Source organism: Leptonotus elevatus, chromosome 16, assembly GCF_054856555.1.
Source record: "Leptonotus elevatus isolate MCC_2025b chromosome 16, RoL_Lele_1.0, whole genome shotgun sequence".
Taxonomy (NCBI): domain Eukaryota; kingdom Metazoa; phylum Chordata; class Actinopteri; order Syngnathiformes; family Syngnathidae; genus Leptonotus; species Leptonotus elevatus.
This window is the reverse complement of record NC_141254.1, coordinates 10,516,144-10,532,026: the sequence shown is the minus strand read 5'-3', so window position 1 is coordinate 10,532,026 and position 15,883 is coordinate 10,516,144. Positions and strand designations below refer to the sequence as shown.

General features: G+C 39.4%; 1 protein-coding gene across 5 annotated transcripts in view; it reads left to right on the top strand.

Annotated features, from left to right (window-relative positions):
* The window catches only part of LOC147160677 (glutamate receptor 4), a 112,125-nt gene that overhangs the window by 29,056 nt on the left and 67,186 nt on the right, over window positions 1-15,883 (top strand). For 2 of the 5 annotated variants that reach the window (XM_086057927.1, XM_086057928.1), the window contains 2 exons: window positions 2,488-2,660; window positions 7,647-7,805. In XM_086057927.1, coding sequence (XP_085914053.1) covers window positions 2,570-2,660; window positions 7,647-7,805 — 250 coding nt within the window. In that variant the 5' untranslated portion in view covers window positions 2,488-2,569. Of the gene's footprint in view, window positions 1-2,266; window positions 2,661-7,646; window positions 7,806-15,883 lie in introns of those variants that run through there. The other 3 variants (XR_015090408.1, XM_086057929.1, XM_086057926.1) reach the window with 2 other exon arrangements.

Here is a 15,883-nt window from a genome sequence, read left to right as displayed (position 1 = left end):
CTGTCATCATACTCTTTTAATAAGATGTCTAATAAATTGTGCAAGCTTACTCTAAGTGTCCAAAATGTGATGTAACCGGCCTCGTTTTTGCTTAAATTGGAAGCTATTTGGGAAATTGTTACTTCTTAGCGGCTTTTAAGCTCAAAGATTTATCCACTTGCAAGGCGTCTTTTCACAAAAAAGAGCTATCTTTTTTTACACTTTATTTTTTCATCCGAGACAGTCACAGACACATGCAGAATGAAAACGACACTGTGCGTGCGTGTGTGCGTGCGTGCGTGGGATTCCTTCCCAAAGAGTCGCTGAACAACACGACAGTCGCCCCTGATGTGAGCTGGGAAAACCTGCGTGGGATTCCCATCTGTTCAGTAATGGCTGCAGTCCATTATGCAAAAACACACAAAACTCATTCAGAAAGTCGGTCAGACTTTGAGGTTACCAAACCAGCAAAGCTACAGTCTCGTAACCAGTATCAAGGGCAGCTAGGTCACCCTCGGGCTAATTATTGGATTTCAAGTTGACAGTTTGTACCTTTCCGTAGCCCAAAAGCTACAGGCATGTTTCAGGTTGTCAACTTAACGAGGTAAGGGTATAAGAACCAAACCTTTGCAGATGCTAACCCAGCGGTTAGCCAACATACCTTGGAGGGCACCTGAAAGAAGAGAATGAATGTAGTTTTTACGAGAAAATCCTGAATTTAAAAGACTTCCTTGAGCCAACATGAAAACTGACTTTAGTCTACTGAGTGAGCGAGAATTGAGTTCTCAAATTAAGCTTAGCTCTGGCGTTAATATGCTAGAAACATGGGCAGGACCTGTTTGTTATTAATTAAACCCACTTCCTTGTTCCTCAGCCAGGTCACGTCTTGATTGGCTGCGTTCGGTCACAATTCAACGAGTCATGACGTGGAAGTCATCAGATTTCCCCGCACACGTACATTTTTTTTTTATTATCGTAAATGTTGAACACGTTTAATATTTAACATTCTCGGCCCCAACCGATTTTAGTTCCTTTTATTGGCACAGTTATTCAACACACCTCAGTCCACTGGATAATCTTATAAAATATAGAATAATCTCGTGCGGCCCGCTTATTTTTGTGTGCACCAGGCACAGAATTGTCTACCCGGAAGACAAAATGATTGTATTTCAACTGGTGCCTTTCAAGGTAACAAAGGTACAGGCATGATCCCAGAAATAAAGAGTAAAGGCTCCAGACAATTTCCCGCGACATGTGCACTGTAGTACCCACTTGTACCATCAAGTTCAGAGTCAAGGGTGTCTGATGTTGTGATCATCCAGCATCCCATCCCCCAAGTTTCTAGCAGCTAAAAAACAATATACAGAGGTTTGATTTTCAGCACTATTTTCGAGAAGCAAAATTAAGAGTTGTTGCTGTTTTCCAGATGTAATCAGCAGAAAGACACCACCTTCTAATTTATAGTGACTATTTTTATAAAAAAAAAATGGTTTTAAGAAGCTTGAGAAGATTTAGATTTGTATTAATGTTTTTATGAAGCAGTAGCGTCAGATGTGCACATCTCGGCTGCTCAATATGCCCGCACTTTTATTGACCTCAATGCCATAACAAATGTTGCTACACAAGACAGAATTAGGAAGTTACCATGCAAATTTTTTTTTTTTTTGGGGGACCTTGGCATAAAACCTTGCAATGATTTCTCCTGAGAGGGTGCAGATGTTCCCTTTCAATTTATTCCATTAATTCCACACACATCAAAGCAATGCCGTTGCTAAAAGTAGATGTTCCTTTCTTAATAAACTCATGAAATATGAATTGTAACAATATGCATCAGGATCAGTCTTGTAGCACATATCCGCAGACTGTCAATATTGATGGGGACAACCGATGTACAACCCTTGGATTTTTCAGACATCCATTTACACTTGTACGTATGTATAGTAGCCTACATGTAAATGTGTATATATAGTTGTATATGTGTGTATGTAAATACTGATATTACGTACTGCGTATTGTATATGCACATTGCATATATATATATATATATATATATATATATATATATATATATATATTACACTGATAATTTTAAAGTAAATATAGTACTGTATAAGTATGATGGGAAAACAAATGTTTAAGTGTCAGACGCCCGTGCACCTGCCCTGTACGCTGAAAAAGCGAATGGGGCGCATGTGCGTTGTGACTGCAGCCGCATCCAGACTCACTGGCCGCCTCTGGCTGATGCTCACTCAGCCACCCCTCCAACTCCCCTCCCTCTTCTTCCTCCTCTCCCTCCTCTTCCTCATTTTGGTGGCGCTGTGCGCAAAGCTCCAGCGCCGGACTGGATGCAGTTTTGACGGTCCAAAACGCTGGTGGACATTTCCAAAGGAACAAGAAGAAAGGGGAGAAGAAACAAGAAAGCAAGCCAGACATGGATATTTAAATGCTTTCCATGCGTCACTTTATTTTATTTATTTTTATTATGATTTGTGTCCTTCCTGCATGTAGATGTGGCTCTTGCCCCGCGGGCTGTTAAACGAGAAGCCGCTGCAGCTTCAAATGTCTCCAATCAGTTTGTAAGCGCCACAAGATGAGGATTTCTTCTCGCCGCTGGTTTTTGTTGATATTTTGGGGCTTGTGGGGACTGTCGCTGGCTGCTTTCCCCAGCAGCGTCCAGATCGGTAAGTGCCAGCAATACTCGAGTGTTTTTTTATTTTATTTTATTTTATTTAAATTCCAACAATGGACCGTGAATGAATGCAAGTGCGCGGACGTCCTGCCAGAGTCTTGCATTTTGATTCCGACGCGTTTTCTTGGATGTGTGCGCGTAAATCTTGGTTATGTGCATGTTTTAAGCGCACGCGTACTCCGTGCGTGTGTGTTTGTGTGAGTATAGAGGCAAGGCAAAGCAAGAGAGCGTGCATCCCGTCAGCGCACTGCAGCAAAGTGACTGCTTTTCTCCATGCAGCTTGCATGTGCACGCAATGTGCGTGTGTGCACTGCAATTAAACTCCACGGAGATTGGCAGGGTTCGTCCAATGACCGGCGTGCCTTTAAAGCAAGGGTGGGAAACCTGCGGGTGGTGGGCTACTTGGGGTTTGGTCCAGTAACAATTCTTATATGCAGTGGTGTTGAGAGGTGATTAGTTCGACAGGCAAGCCGTTGTTCAACAGTTTTTTTGTTTTGTTTTTTTCTCCCTTTTTTTTCTTTCTGGCTGATGGGCAGACACTTATGTGCTCTATATTGTGGCAACAAGCAGCAGTTTGAAAGAGAAACAATTTGTCAACAATTCGCCAAAAAAAAAGAGCCTTTGAGCTGTTTATTGCCACTCTCAGTCAAAGTTTAATAAAACAAATAGAATTGCAAATTTTTTATTTTTAAAACAACCACATTGCTTAGCCTTCCAATCCTCTGTTTTAATGCTAATGCTAATTGTCATAAATGTTGCAGTGCTTAACGCATTTTTTGTTGAGTTGGGTCTGAGACCTGAATCCAAAATGGATCTCAGTTTTTCTCTAACACGTAAGTTTGTTTTTGAACTACATGATCCCTGTTTTCTTTATAAAAAATAAATAAAAATAAAACAGAAATAACTGTAAATAATACACAAAGATGAAATAGTTAAAAGCTTTGAAAAGTAAAAAAAATAAAAACAAAGCAAAGTAGGACTTCTAAGTTTGGTCACAAGTTTAAGAGACAAATTGCCACGAAGCTGGAAAGGATTCTAATCGTAATCAGCTGCTCTTACTCCAGTTTTACTACAGCTAATCAGGGGAATTTTGCTTATCTGGACGGTAAGATGGAGAGAAAAAAACTTGACACACTAGAAAAAAACTGATTGCAATTTTGGAATCAGCATGCCAATTTTAATCAGAATAAAAACGTCACTCAACAAAAAAAAATTTTTTAATTCTCAAATTATTCTTCAATGTGACGTAACTGTAGAGTTGAGGCATCTCAATGAACAATGTATCCATTGGTCTGTCTTATACTGCCCCCGGTGGCCAAGCTTGGCACAATAGGGGGGTGGGGGGGGGGGCAGTACAATGGCCATTCAATTGATGCAGCAAGATAAAAACTCATTTTATTAAGTAATATAATAAATTAATGAATTGATTTTTTTAGTTGATGGCATGATGGAGTAGTGTTTAGCATATTCACCTGAAAGCCAGAAGATCTTTGCTACTTCGGCTTTCTCCCTCATAGGTTCATTGAAGACTAAATTGAAACGTACGAGTGATTGGTTGTTTATGTGACTTTGTGATTGGCTGGCAACCAGTCCAGGGCCTATCCCATCTCTCTCACCCATGACCTGTAAAGTGGACAACCGCTATAGAAAATGGATGAATGGATTTTCATTTTATGGCGTCGACATCTCGCGCAACCTCCATTGTGATGCGAAATGACAGACTGTTCCAATGATTGTGCTTGTCTCTTTATATTATGTGATACACTATAGCAACCCCAGGGAGTTCAGAGGTCGTCTTCTGTTATGAAAGCTGGACCGGCGGCGGCTTGCTTTTGTGCTGTTAGTGGAAATAAAAGTAGCCAAGCGCATGGATCTGCTACAATTTCTGGCTTATGTAGCGTTGCTATTGATGGTAGCCGTGCCTTGAGATCTCCTCCAGTACTGCAGTTGTAGATCTTTTTTTTTTTATACATATATTTTATTTTCTAGTCTGGATTTACTCTGCATGCTTTAAGTGGCACAATTCTGAGAGAACAGGAATGTGGAGGTTAGATTCATTTTAGTTAGAGGCAGCCCATACTAAATGCTATGTGACGTTTAATATTTTGATTATTTATCTTATTTTACGTCTGTCAGTGTAAATGATCGCTGTTCACACAGACCTGCAAAAATGACTAACAAGCAAGCCGGGTCGCTCGTTGGTGAATGTCAAGTCAATTGTATTATACAAAACAATATATATATATATATATATATATATATATATATATATATATATATATGTATCATATATTATTTCCCAAGCCTTATCTGAAATCCGTCTTTTGAATATTTTCCTAGTGAAGGTTGAGGCGTAGCGTTGTCGTTTTTGCAAAATGTACTCGTTTTCAGGCACCAAAGTTCTGCTGTCATTTAATCAAATGCCACTAGCACATTACAGCATTATCAGTATTATGCTAACGCTAACCTCATTATCCCGATGGAGCCTTTTATTAGGAAACCCCTTCATACAGAAAACAAAACAGAAAGCGCTTTAATATTTATGCCAGCTCAATAGTGCAACTATACTTCACAAAAATTCTACAACTTCCTTTTTTTGCGGCGATGTTGACCGTTTTTAGCATTTAGACGGAAATGATCGGTGAATGTTTTTTTTTAGAAAGTTTGACTACGGGAAGTCGGGAACCTTTGCATTTTCAGGCCCTTAAAAAACAATCGTCGTTATTGTTGTAAAGGAGCGCCCGAAACAACACAATTGTAATTCATGAACAAAGCTAACTATACGATATTATCAGAGTATTTGACTTTTAACGGTGGGGTCACAGTACCGCGATTAAGCCATGCTCTGTATCGGACAAATTACGATTTCTCCCATTATGAAACTAAAGGAAGTCAGCATCTTCTATCACATGTAGCATTAAGAAAATGAAATGATGTACAAGAAAAGATCATGATAATCGCTATGACATAATTATCGCACCAGAATAGTGAACCTAACTTTCCACTATTTCACAATATTGAAATTTTGAAGATATTTAAGATAACCGTTTCAGTCATAGCTGTCATGTGTTGGACACAGTTCTAATAATTTTCTTTGGATTCCTGGATGGGTTTTGCTGCTGGCTGCCCCAGCATGCATTGCCTCACATTGGATTAGGGGGTGCGAACATCCCCGACAGGAAATCCATCCACATCCACAAAAGCCTCAAGTCTCCTTCGATTCAACATACAAAAATAGATTGGATATAGATCCTGTTTTTTCGATGATTAAACTTTATGTCTTTAAAGTTGGTGCTCATCAATTAGACACCCTTAAGGCACTTCTCCCCAACTTATTTTTTCCTTCTTTCTTCCACTCACAACCAATTGTACTTCTAAAAGTCCATTCTGACTCTGGTTGGTTTGTTCTCCAGTCGGGAATTAACGCTACATTTGGTAACAAATTTAGGTTCAAGGAGGTTTAAAAAAAATAAATGCACACTTGCTTGAAAGGACATTTGCACGCAGGAAATCTGGCCCGAAGGCATGCTTTCGAAATGTGAAACAAACTGCCTCCAACGTAAAATACCTTTGACATTTGCACAAGCATGAACATCCGTAATGAGGAGCTTTGTACATGAATTAGGTTGTAATGTCAAGAAGGCCGAGAGGAACCAACCGTTGAATTTTATGCTAAGCTTGCAGTTTGATCAACTTTATTATGACTGTTTGCCCTTTGTCAAAGCAACATCGGGGTCTGCAGTAGCCCACCTTGACGGTATTAGCAAACCATGCTAACCACATCTCGTCTATTGTTGGGGAAAACGCACTGTACATGTTTTAACATCTCTGGCACAAACTCTGCGGGTATCCGGTGGATGGATTGTCACATTTGACAGAAGCATTCATCTTTCCCCTGTTGATGCATTGGCCCATGACTTTGGTGATCCCCTGATATTTCCCGCTGGGGTTCCGCCGGTGGTTTGACATTCATCATTGCCGCTGAATGGACAAGGCGGGATGCGATGGATTGTGATGACATGTGGCACAGATGTTGCTGCGTACCTCCGGGTGCTCTGGTGATCTCCTGACTTTGCTACCCAAAGATGCCGTCGGGTTGGCAGGGAAACGGTTGATGAACAAACACAAGCCAGGAATGGATCTGATGACATTCCCATTGGCCCCGCTCCAATTTGTCTTTCGCGCTGTACGGCTGCTGTTTACCTGCTAACACTGATTCGATGCGGAATATACTGTTGAACAGTAGAGCAATTAATACTGGAATTGTCACGGGTCCTTAAAGTTCTTGCAAGTAGGATTCCTATTTTTGGTCAAGTGGTTCGAGATGCCACGCTGAAGATGGAACAGATAAGAAGAAGAGTTAGGCTTCCTGGTATTTTGATGAAATCGTACCTTTTGGTTGAGCTGTTTGGGTCTAAGGTTTATGACGGAGTAGTCACAAATGACTTTGGAGATAGTTACCCTGCTTTTATGATCTAGTGATTAAGAAATCTGGTTTAAGATCTGAACCTTCCCAGATGGTCTCGGGTAGGGGCAGGGAACCCTGGTCCTCGAGAGCCGCTGTTCCGCCTGTTTTTCATGTCTCCCTCCTCCAACACAGCTGACTCATATTATCAGTTGTCAGGCTTTGCAGAGCTTGCTGATGAGCTGATCATATCAATCATGTTTGTTGGAGAAGGGAAGCATAAAACCCGCACCCCTGACCTCGTTGTTTAGTTTCCCGGTTTTACGTAATGATCGACTCCCTTTACGGCAGGCTTCCCCAATCCTGGTCATCGAGGGGAGTCTTTCCCCGTCCTCCAACGCACCTGATTCTGGCTTCTGCCGAGCTTGGTGATGAGCTGATTATATGAAGGACCAGGATTGGGAAAGCCGTCTTTACGGAAAATTTAACCTAAAGCATAATCTGACCGACCACTGTGTTCCCGATGCAGTCTTCCCGAGACCCTCATCCAACATGGTCTTTGTTCCCCCTCAGGCGGCTTGTTCATCCGAAACACGGATCAGGAGTACACTGCCTTCCGCTTGGCCATCTTTCTGCACAACACCAGCCCCAATGCCTCGGAAGCGCCCTTCAACCTGGTGCCTCACGTGGACAACATCGAGACGGCAAACAGCTTCGCCGTCACCAACGCCTGTAAGTCGCTCTCGTCATCTTTTATCAGCTGTTTGTTTGAAAATAATGCAAGGTTTGTTGGGTCTTATCTTAAATTTCATCACCTGCATTGCTAATCGAGAATAGCTTGATGTTATTTGTCACTGTCGTTTGGATTGTTTTGCAAATAGGTGATGCAATTCTAAGCTGTGGTGTATTACAAAAATGAGTATGCGATTACTGATACTACTGTTAAAAAGGTTTACTTATTTATTTTAAAGCACCATTTTTCAAACTGGAGTCCCAATCTTGAGCTCTGAAAAATAAACCGTATGTATTTTTTATTTTATTTTTAAGAACAGAGTCCTAATTTTTAACTGATTGTCATGTGCGGCAACAGGTGCTGTCATTTTGGTTAGCAACAGTGTTCAGAAGGGCCAAGCGGTTAGCTAAAATTACTGAACCTGCGTGTCTACCAGAATGCTAATCGCCATTGAAGACAACTTAGCATAATGTGCAAGATCATCTTAAATACTTAAGACTTCGCGCAGAGATCCTTGGTGGGTGCTGCTGTTTTGGTTAGCAGCAGAGCATAGGTTTGTTTATCTATTTAACTAACCTACGTATTCACCAGAACATGAATCACCATTAATTAAATATGTTGTCCTCATATAATGTGAGATCACCTTGAATTTTGTACTGAACTTGCTGTAGGTGCTGCTGTTCCGGTTAGCAATAGAGTTCAAATGGGTTTACCTCTTTGTCCATGTGTGGAGGATAGAACTGAGATCATTATTTTCCAATTTTTGTCTATTTGAACGAGGCATTTATTTTTTTAATCAGGCAACGATGGTAACATTTTAATAGAAAGGAGGACGCCGACTGGTTGTGATGTGATGCAAAAGAACATCTGTGTTGCGTTGATTCATATGTTAAGTTGTGCGTCTTCATGCTGCCAGTCAAATGCAATGTGTGTGCGCATGCGTCCACAATGTGTGCCAAGGATACCACGGACACATACTTACTAATTGAAGTAGGCGGTGTTTGTTTTAGTGACCGTCCCTGGGGAAAGCAACCTCCTTCCTTCTGGCCGTGCGTGTCTTCAATGTTTGTGTGTGTCGGTGGCGGGTGGGGGCCAAGAATGGGTGGGGTGGGGGTGGGGGGTCTTGCAAAGGCCATAAAGCACGGCGGCCCAATGTCTCGCGCTATGTGCATTGTGATTCGCTGTTAGAAAAATCAATGTGTAAACTAAGCAGAGAATGAAGTGCCGTGAGCTCGCTTTGCCAATCGAAGGTTGTGTTTTTTGTGTGCGACTTTGGTCTTGTTTTTTTTTTTGTGTGTGCGACAGATTTCAAATCTGAGATAAGAAGACGTTCCTCGTATCTATTCGATATGTCTGCTTTTCAGACAGGCAGTAGAAAATATCATATTGCCCCTCTCGGCCCAAAAATAGCCGACTGTCTGTGTATAAATGTAGAAAGATTGGTAATGTGACAACGCTCATTGCAAGCAATTGAAACGGGGTCAAATACAATTAATACACGGTATAGAAATTGGACAATAAAATAACAAATATCTGCTTTAAAGGTGATCTTTTGTCCAAAAAGTAGTCTCTGTTATTCCATAATCTGGCTGTGACTTTTTCTTGTGCTTGCAAGGTTACAGCATCCTTGAAACATGCAGTATGTGTTCAGTATGGAGAATGCCAGTCGGACAGGAATGGCTTCTATAAGCCCCTCTCAATGACCACACGTTCGAGAGCAGCAGGCGGTCCAAACGCGGACGTTCAGGTGTCCAACGGCCGTCCCCTATATGAATTCCCAGGAAAGACGAGGGAATGGTGTGATTGTTCACCTCGGCTCTAATGGCCACACGCTCACAGGAAGCCAGACTGCGGCCCATTGATTGGACGAGGCAAATCAGAGCAGAATTACATGAGCCAATCAATGGCTGTGATAGCTCAGGGGCCAGCGAGGGGGAGAATCTACTATCGAACCGCATCGCTTGTTTCGACACTCATTTTATACTCTTTTATTCGTTTTTTCTGCTTCCTGCTTGCTGTTTGGCTCTATCATTGTTTTCCTGATCTTATGACGGTTGGCTAGCTCATGTACCTCTATTATGCTTATTGACTTATGTCAAATTATCTATTATTAGCCTCAAACACAATACTCAAAACTGATTATTTTTGTTTGAAAATCACTTTCTACCTTTTGGCTTTAGCTGAATAATTTACAGATGTTCCTTGAACACCACTCAAACACCAGCTAAGTAGCTAGCTCGCTAGTAGAGAACTTTGTAGTCACTTGTGACATAAACAAACAAACAAAAATAAGAAAGTAAATTGAATCTTAAGTAATGTTTTATTGGACAAATAAATGGTTACTACTGTAGACAATCTTCCTATGCCAGTTTTACTATCATTTTAGTGCTGTTTAAAACCTTAAATGTGTTACCCAAAACGGATACTTTATGGGTTTCTTGAAAAAAAAAACACTTCTGTAGGCCATTTTTTTCAAATTTCTCATGTTTATTCTTCAGTCATGCTTAAGTGTGTTACCCACAATTGAAATTTTACTCCAGAAATACTTTTCAAGATTCATTTTAAGTATATAGTTGGTTATTGTTACAGGTTTTCTTAGAATGCTACACTCAAGCACTTGTATGTTACTAGCTAGCTACTAGAAATGACTTTCTAGCCTTCTTGTGGTAAAGGAGACCAAAACAGTTTTTTTTATTTTTATAGACGAGCTAAATGTACAGTTTTCCCCCGAAACATGTCACATTCAATCTCCACTAGAGGATAAATAGCAAGCAACAAAAAGAACATTGTGTTCTCCTGGTGCAATTAAATTGAACAATGTGATAACGGGCTCTTATTATTATTACTATTATTTTATATATATATATATATATATATATATATATATATATATAAATATATATATATATATATATTGTCTAATGTTTTAGTGGGCAACAAACACCAATGTGACGTATCAATGGGTAAAACAAGTTAAATAACCTTGTTCTTAAGTAGCTAATAGGATCTTTTATGTGAGCTAAAATGTTAATATTTAAAGCAGACTAGCATGTAGCTACAGCTAAGTAAGTAGTAGTGGAGGTCAGCCACCACTGATGCACATCCAAAGCATTGATCCGCAGAGGCACTGATGTGCTCGTCATGCAGGGATGGTAGAGAGAGTGTTTGCTATCTGCTATGCTAATCCACCATTAGCCATTGTGGAAGCACGGACCAAATCAAAGTGTCTACTAGCGTTGAGGCCACTATTTCCGTTGTACTGAGAGGTATAATAAAAGGCCTTCAGCTGGAGGAGCAGCGCAATAAAGCAATACAATTAATTGAGACACCGCTGCATAATTACCATGAGCAAATTACGCCGGGGTGGGAGGTGTGGTCCAATTGTGGTGTTAAGTGTTTCCCACAGTGAAAGTGAATGTCAGCAAGATTACTTCACTTCTCTGGTCTTTACCATGCTTGTTATCAGGCATCATGCTTTTTATGTGTTCAGCGTCTGCTTGGTAAAGACTAATTGAAATGAAAAGGAAATGTACACATTTGATGAACTATGAACTATTACTACGCACTTAAGTACCCCAAGTATGCTGAATCTTTGAGCTAATCTGTGCTACACTGCAGCTCTGTTTACATTTTTGGCTTTGACACAATAGTGCTTCCTTGTAGTATGCAGTTTGCATATGGGAATGAAGTGACAGAAAGCTCCTAGAGCTCTTTGGTGATTCCCAATCCATTTGAAAGAAAATAAATGTCAACACGTCACGGCGAAAAGGCAGATGAGCTACTTACTGTTGGTAAAAAATAAATAAATAATTAAAATAAAAAATGCTATGTATGCCTACACTCTGAAAATACATCTTTCCTCATGATAATCCACTGGCGTCGCCACTTTAGAGCGCCTCGTTGTCAGCTGTGAGTGCCTGCACGTCACAGAGAAAAAGCAAGGGGAGTGCAGGGAATAGAAAGGACTAATGAAATTAAGTTTCTAGGTATTATTATTGATGAACATTTAACATGGAAATCGCATATAGAATATATAGAATATATATATGCAAAAATATATATAGCCCAAGGACATGCTGTTGAATTATTTTATAGAATTGTTACATTGAACACGTCTTTCATTTTGTGTTGATTCTTTTGGGGGGATCAGGGGCAGATATAACAAGTTTTTACTTCTTTCTGTCCCCTTTCATTTATTTTCTTTTAAAAAAAATGTTTTAATTGAATTGAAGACCGATGTGACAGCCAGTGTGTGAACATGCTTTAGAGTGCCTCGTTGTCTGGCCATGGAAAATCCCCCTTAACAACTCGATAGGATTTTTTTTTTCCAAACCCCACAGACTTTTTTTGAAGCCTCATTTTATAGATTATATCTTATATATATATATATATATATATATATATATATATATATATATATATATATATATATATATATATATATATATATATATATATTTAATCATTTGAAATTGTCAGGGTTGTTAACCAACTACTGTCGTTCTTTTATACAGTTGCAACAATGTTATAATTACCGTCAGAGGCGAATCGGGGCGAACCAATTCCACTTTATGAGCATGTGCCTTGCGCCTTTTTCCATGTCACTCATCCAGCTGATCCCTAAACGCATAAATAGGGAGCCGGGGCTTGTGCACAGTGGATCAATTTGACCTCGCCTTCATCCAAACATCTTCATGTGCGCCGGTCGAGTCATTTATATGCAGCATCCAACTCACGTCGCCCATGCTTTTATAGGCGCTCGTGCGGCATAAGGCGACGCTCCTTTGTGTGTTCTTGAATGACAAAACTGTGTGTGTGCGTGTGTGTTGGCCTTATTTAGGTCTATTATCTCCTGCACGGGCTTTCATTAAGAGGACCCTTCCACACACACTTTCCTCATTTGTCTGAGGATTCTTCTGGAAAAATATATAAAGGCCCTATTGCTGCCTATACGGGTAAATGGCTGGCGAAAGAAAGAAAGCGCAGAAAAGGGGAGGGGGGGACAGTGGAGGGGGGTGGGGGTAATGAGAGATTAATGTGGTGAAGCAGTGAGGAAGCCGGAGGATGTGGAGGCTAAAAGAAGGATGGTGTGAAAGAAGCAAGGGAGATAATGGTTAGACTTTACGCAGATCTGATGAGCTGGATCGTATCGGGAGATATTTAGCATTTTATGCAAAATCGGTGATGTCATAATATGCCAATTGATCATTGATGTCATTGATTGGGTCCGCAAAATAAGACATTCCAGCAAACATAATCTGGGTTACTCCAGGAATGATCTGTGCTGCCATCATTAAATAATAGTTGTTGTTTTTTTGTTTTTTTACTTGAATTTTCTATTTATTGGATGTTTTGGGAGAATTTCTCAGGTTTGTTATTTTTTCCCCAGTGCATTTCTGTGGCTATCAATTATACGTAAATTTTGGCTCCATTAGTTCTTGATTGGTGATCAGCTCCAAACTCCTGACAGTGTAAAGCCTAATAATGGAAATACACTGTACCACCTTAAGTATACAGTGGAAATTATAAAAGTCTACACACCCCTAATAAAATTTTATTTTGTTGTGATTTAAGAAAATGAGACCAAGATAAATAATTTCCAAGCGTTTGTACTTTATATTTGCACAACACCATAACCAAGCATTTGGATGTAGGTGTGTAAACCTTTTATATCCACTCACTGTAGTTGTCTTGCTTTTATAGTCAGACCTATCGTGACCATGACAATAATAAAGGTGTATTTCCCTGTAAAATGTTGGTGGATCGCCAACTTTTAGTAGCTTTAAGATGTTTGACTTGATAAGTTTCCGCTCTCTTCAACTTTATTCCCTTAAGGCGCATCATTACTGCGCCGAATGTAGCGATGCTGTTTTTGTTTTGTTTGCAAAGGTCATATGCAAAATAAGTCTGAGTCCCCTCTGGTCAAACGATGTTGAGGCTAATATAGTCTAATTGGAGCCCTACTTTTAAAAAACAAACTCAGTCAATTTAGGTTCACCTGCACCATCTAATCAGATCCTGTATAAGTTACTGTTATTAATGTTTTATTATTTTCAGTAGCAATATCATTAGCAAAAATAAAAACAATTGTTTTAAAATACATAAGTATCTGAAATTTTTTTTAAGTATGTTTTTTTATTTTTTATTTTTTTTATTTTGAGGAGTGTGTTTTATAAATAATGTTTTTTGTTACTATTAATTTTTAAAATAATTTTATTAATTTTGGGGCAAGCAAATATTTTGTATTGTATTTTCCTCCCAAAATTTTAACTGAAATGTTTCGTTTGTGTAAATTATAGTATTATTAAAAATAAAATTATTTTTTACTTAAATTATATTATTTAGATTTTTTTAATTTTAAATCAAGACAATATAATTTCAGCATTCAGACATTTTGCTACATTTTGATTGAGTTGTGTGCCAAGATATTTTTCTAAATTCAAATGTCTGCCTTGACTCAAAACGGTTTGCAAACTAAGAAGTCGAAGTTCTCAAATGAACAACCCCTTGTTCAACTTTGACTTTCTTCCCCGGCACGCCCCTCCCCATTCCCAGTTCCTCCCCCTCCTCATCTGTGTGCTGGTTATGTAAGCGCCCCCCGAGGCGTGTGTGTGCAACTGCGTGTGTGTATGCGCGATTGCGCGCGTGTGTGTTTAGGTCACACGGTTTGGGAAAGAACTCTGGGGAGGCAATTTGCACCAAACAGCATTTACAGTTGAGCCTTGCAACGCTTTTCGATGAATGACTGTATACGGTAATATTGTAAGTCAACAGTTAAGCTTTTTCTTTGGCTTTTTTATTGTTGTTGTTGAATTGTTAGCCTGACTTGAAACCTTGCCTATAAAGTTAATTCTATCTTTTATGGCACTAATCTGAATGGAGAATGGATTATATCTGTGCTCATTGTTTCCTATGCCAAATGTTTCCAAAAGAGGCTCCACTATATTTACTGTGTATTGTTGTTTTAATATGACGCCAAGTCGACTAAGTCGCTCCCGGCTGATAAAACGTGTCAACGAGGCCACGGCGAGCGGCGGAATGTTTTGATGAGGATGACGATTATTTAAGCGCTTGTGTCATCTGCGGCGCTACTGTACCTTCTTCACTCAATTAACACAACAACAACAAACGGGAAAAAAAATCTATTTTTGTGTGGGGGGGGGGGGGTGTAAGAATGTTCAGAAAGATTTCCTCCCTCTAAACTAGGACAGGAAGTCATGCCAAAGTCTGTGTTCATCGCGCGAGAGGTTTTTGCGCAAATTCCGGCATCCCGCTGGAAGATGTAAATATGGGAATCATTACTGGATAAACAACACTGCTTGGTTATAAATATAAATAAAGAAGGACCGACAATGGGGAATACTTCAAAAATGGTGAGATTTGGAGTAGAGTGGACAGGGACGTTTCTAGCATCATTGGGACGGTTTGGGGGCCCCTAGTTTGCCAAACTACAATGAAGAGATTCCTAACCCTTTAGACGGTCTCCTAAGATACCACACTCTATTACACTTTATGAGCAAAACAGACTACAGTTCAAATTAAACATCTTAAGCTGACAGTCATCTTTACATCAATAAATAAAACTGCTTTTGAGTGTTTAGACAAATGTTTCATTTAAATAAAACACAACAAAATAAACTAAATTTTAAAGTGCAATGGAAAACTAACTTAAAATAGCTCCTTAGGTTATCAAGCGAATAGACCGTGAGTGAATATTCCTATTTTTTAATTACAATAATATTGCAGTAATACAGAATATTCAAATTAATCTGTTTTTATATTAAAAAATGTGATGTACAGTGTCCTTTTTAAAGCTTTTACCGAATTACAAATTTGTCACTTTTAAGCTTTTTCTACAATAACGCATTCACTGCCATTGACGGTTATAGATGTCAAAGATACATTTTTACTGGGCTGGCAGTGAATTAGATAATTTCCATATTATACTAGTATAACTAGGGGCTTGCCAAGGGAAGGTTAACATCTATAAAAAAAGAAAATGCCCGAGGCTAGCGAGCTGGCTAGCAAAACAAATAAACAAACTTGCTAAAAATTGAGTGTCGCACCAACAAGTGCC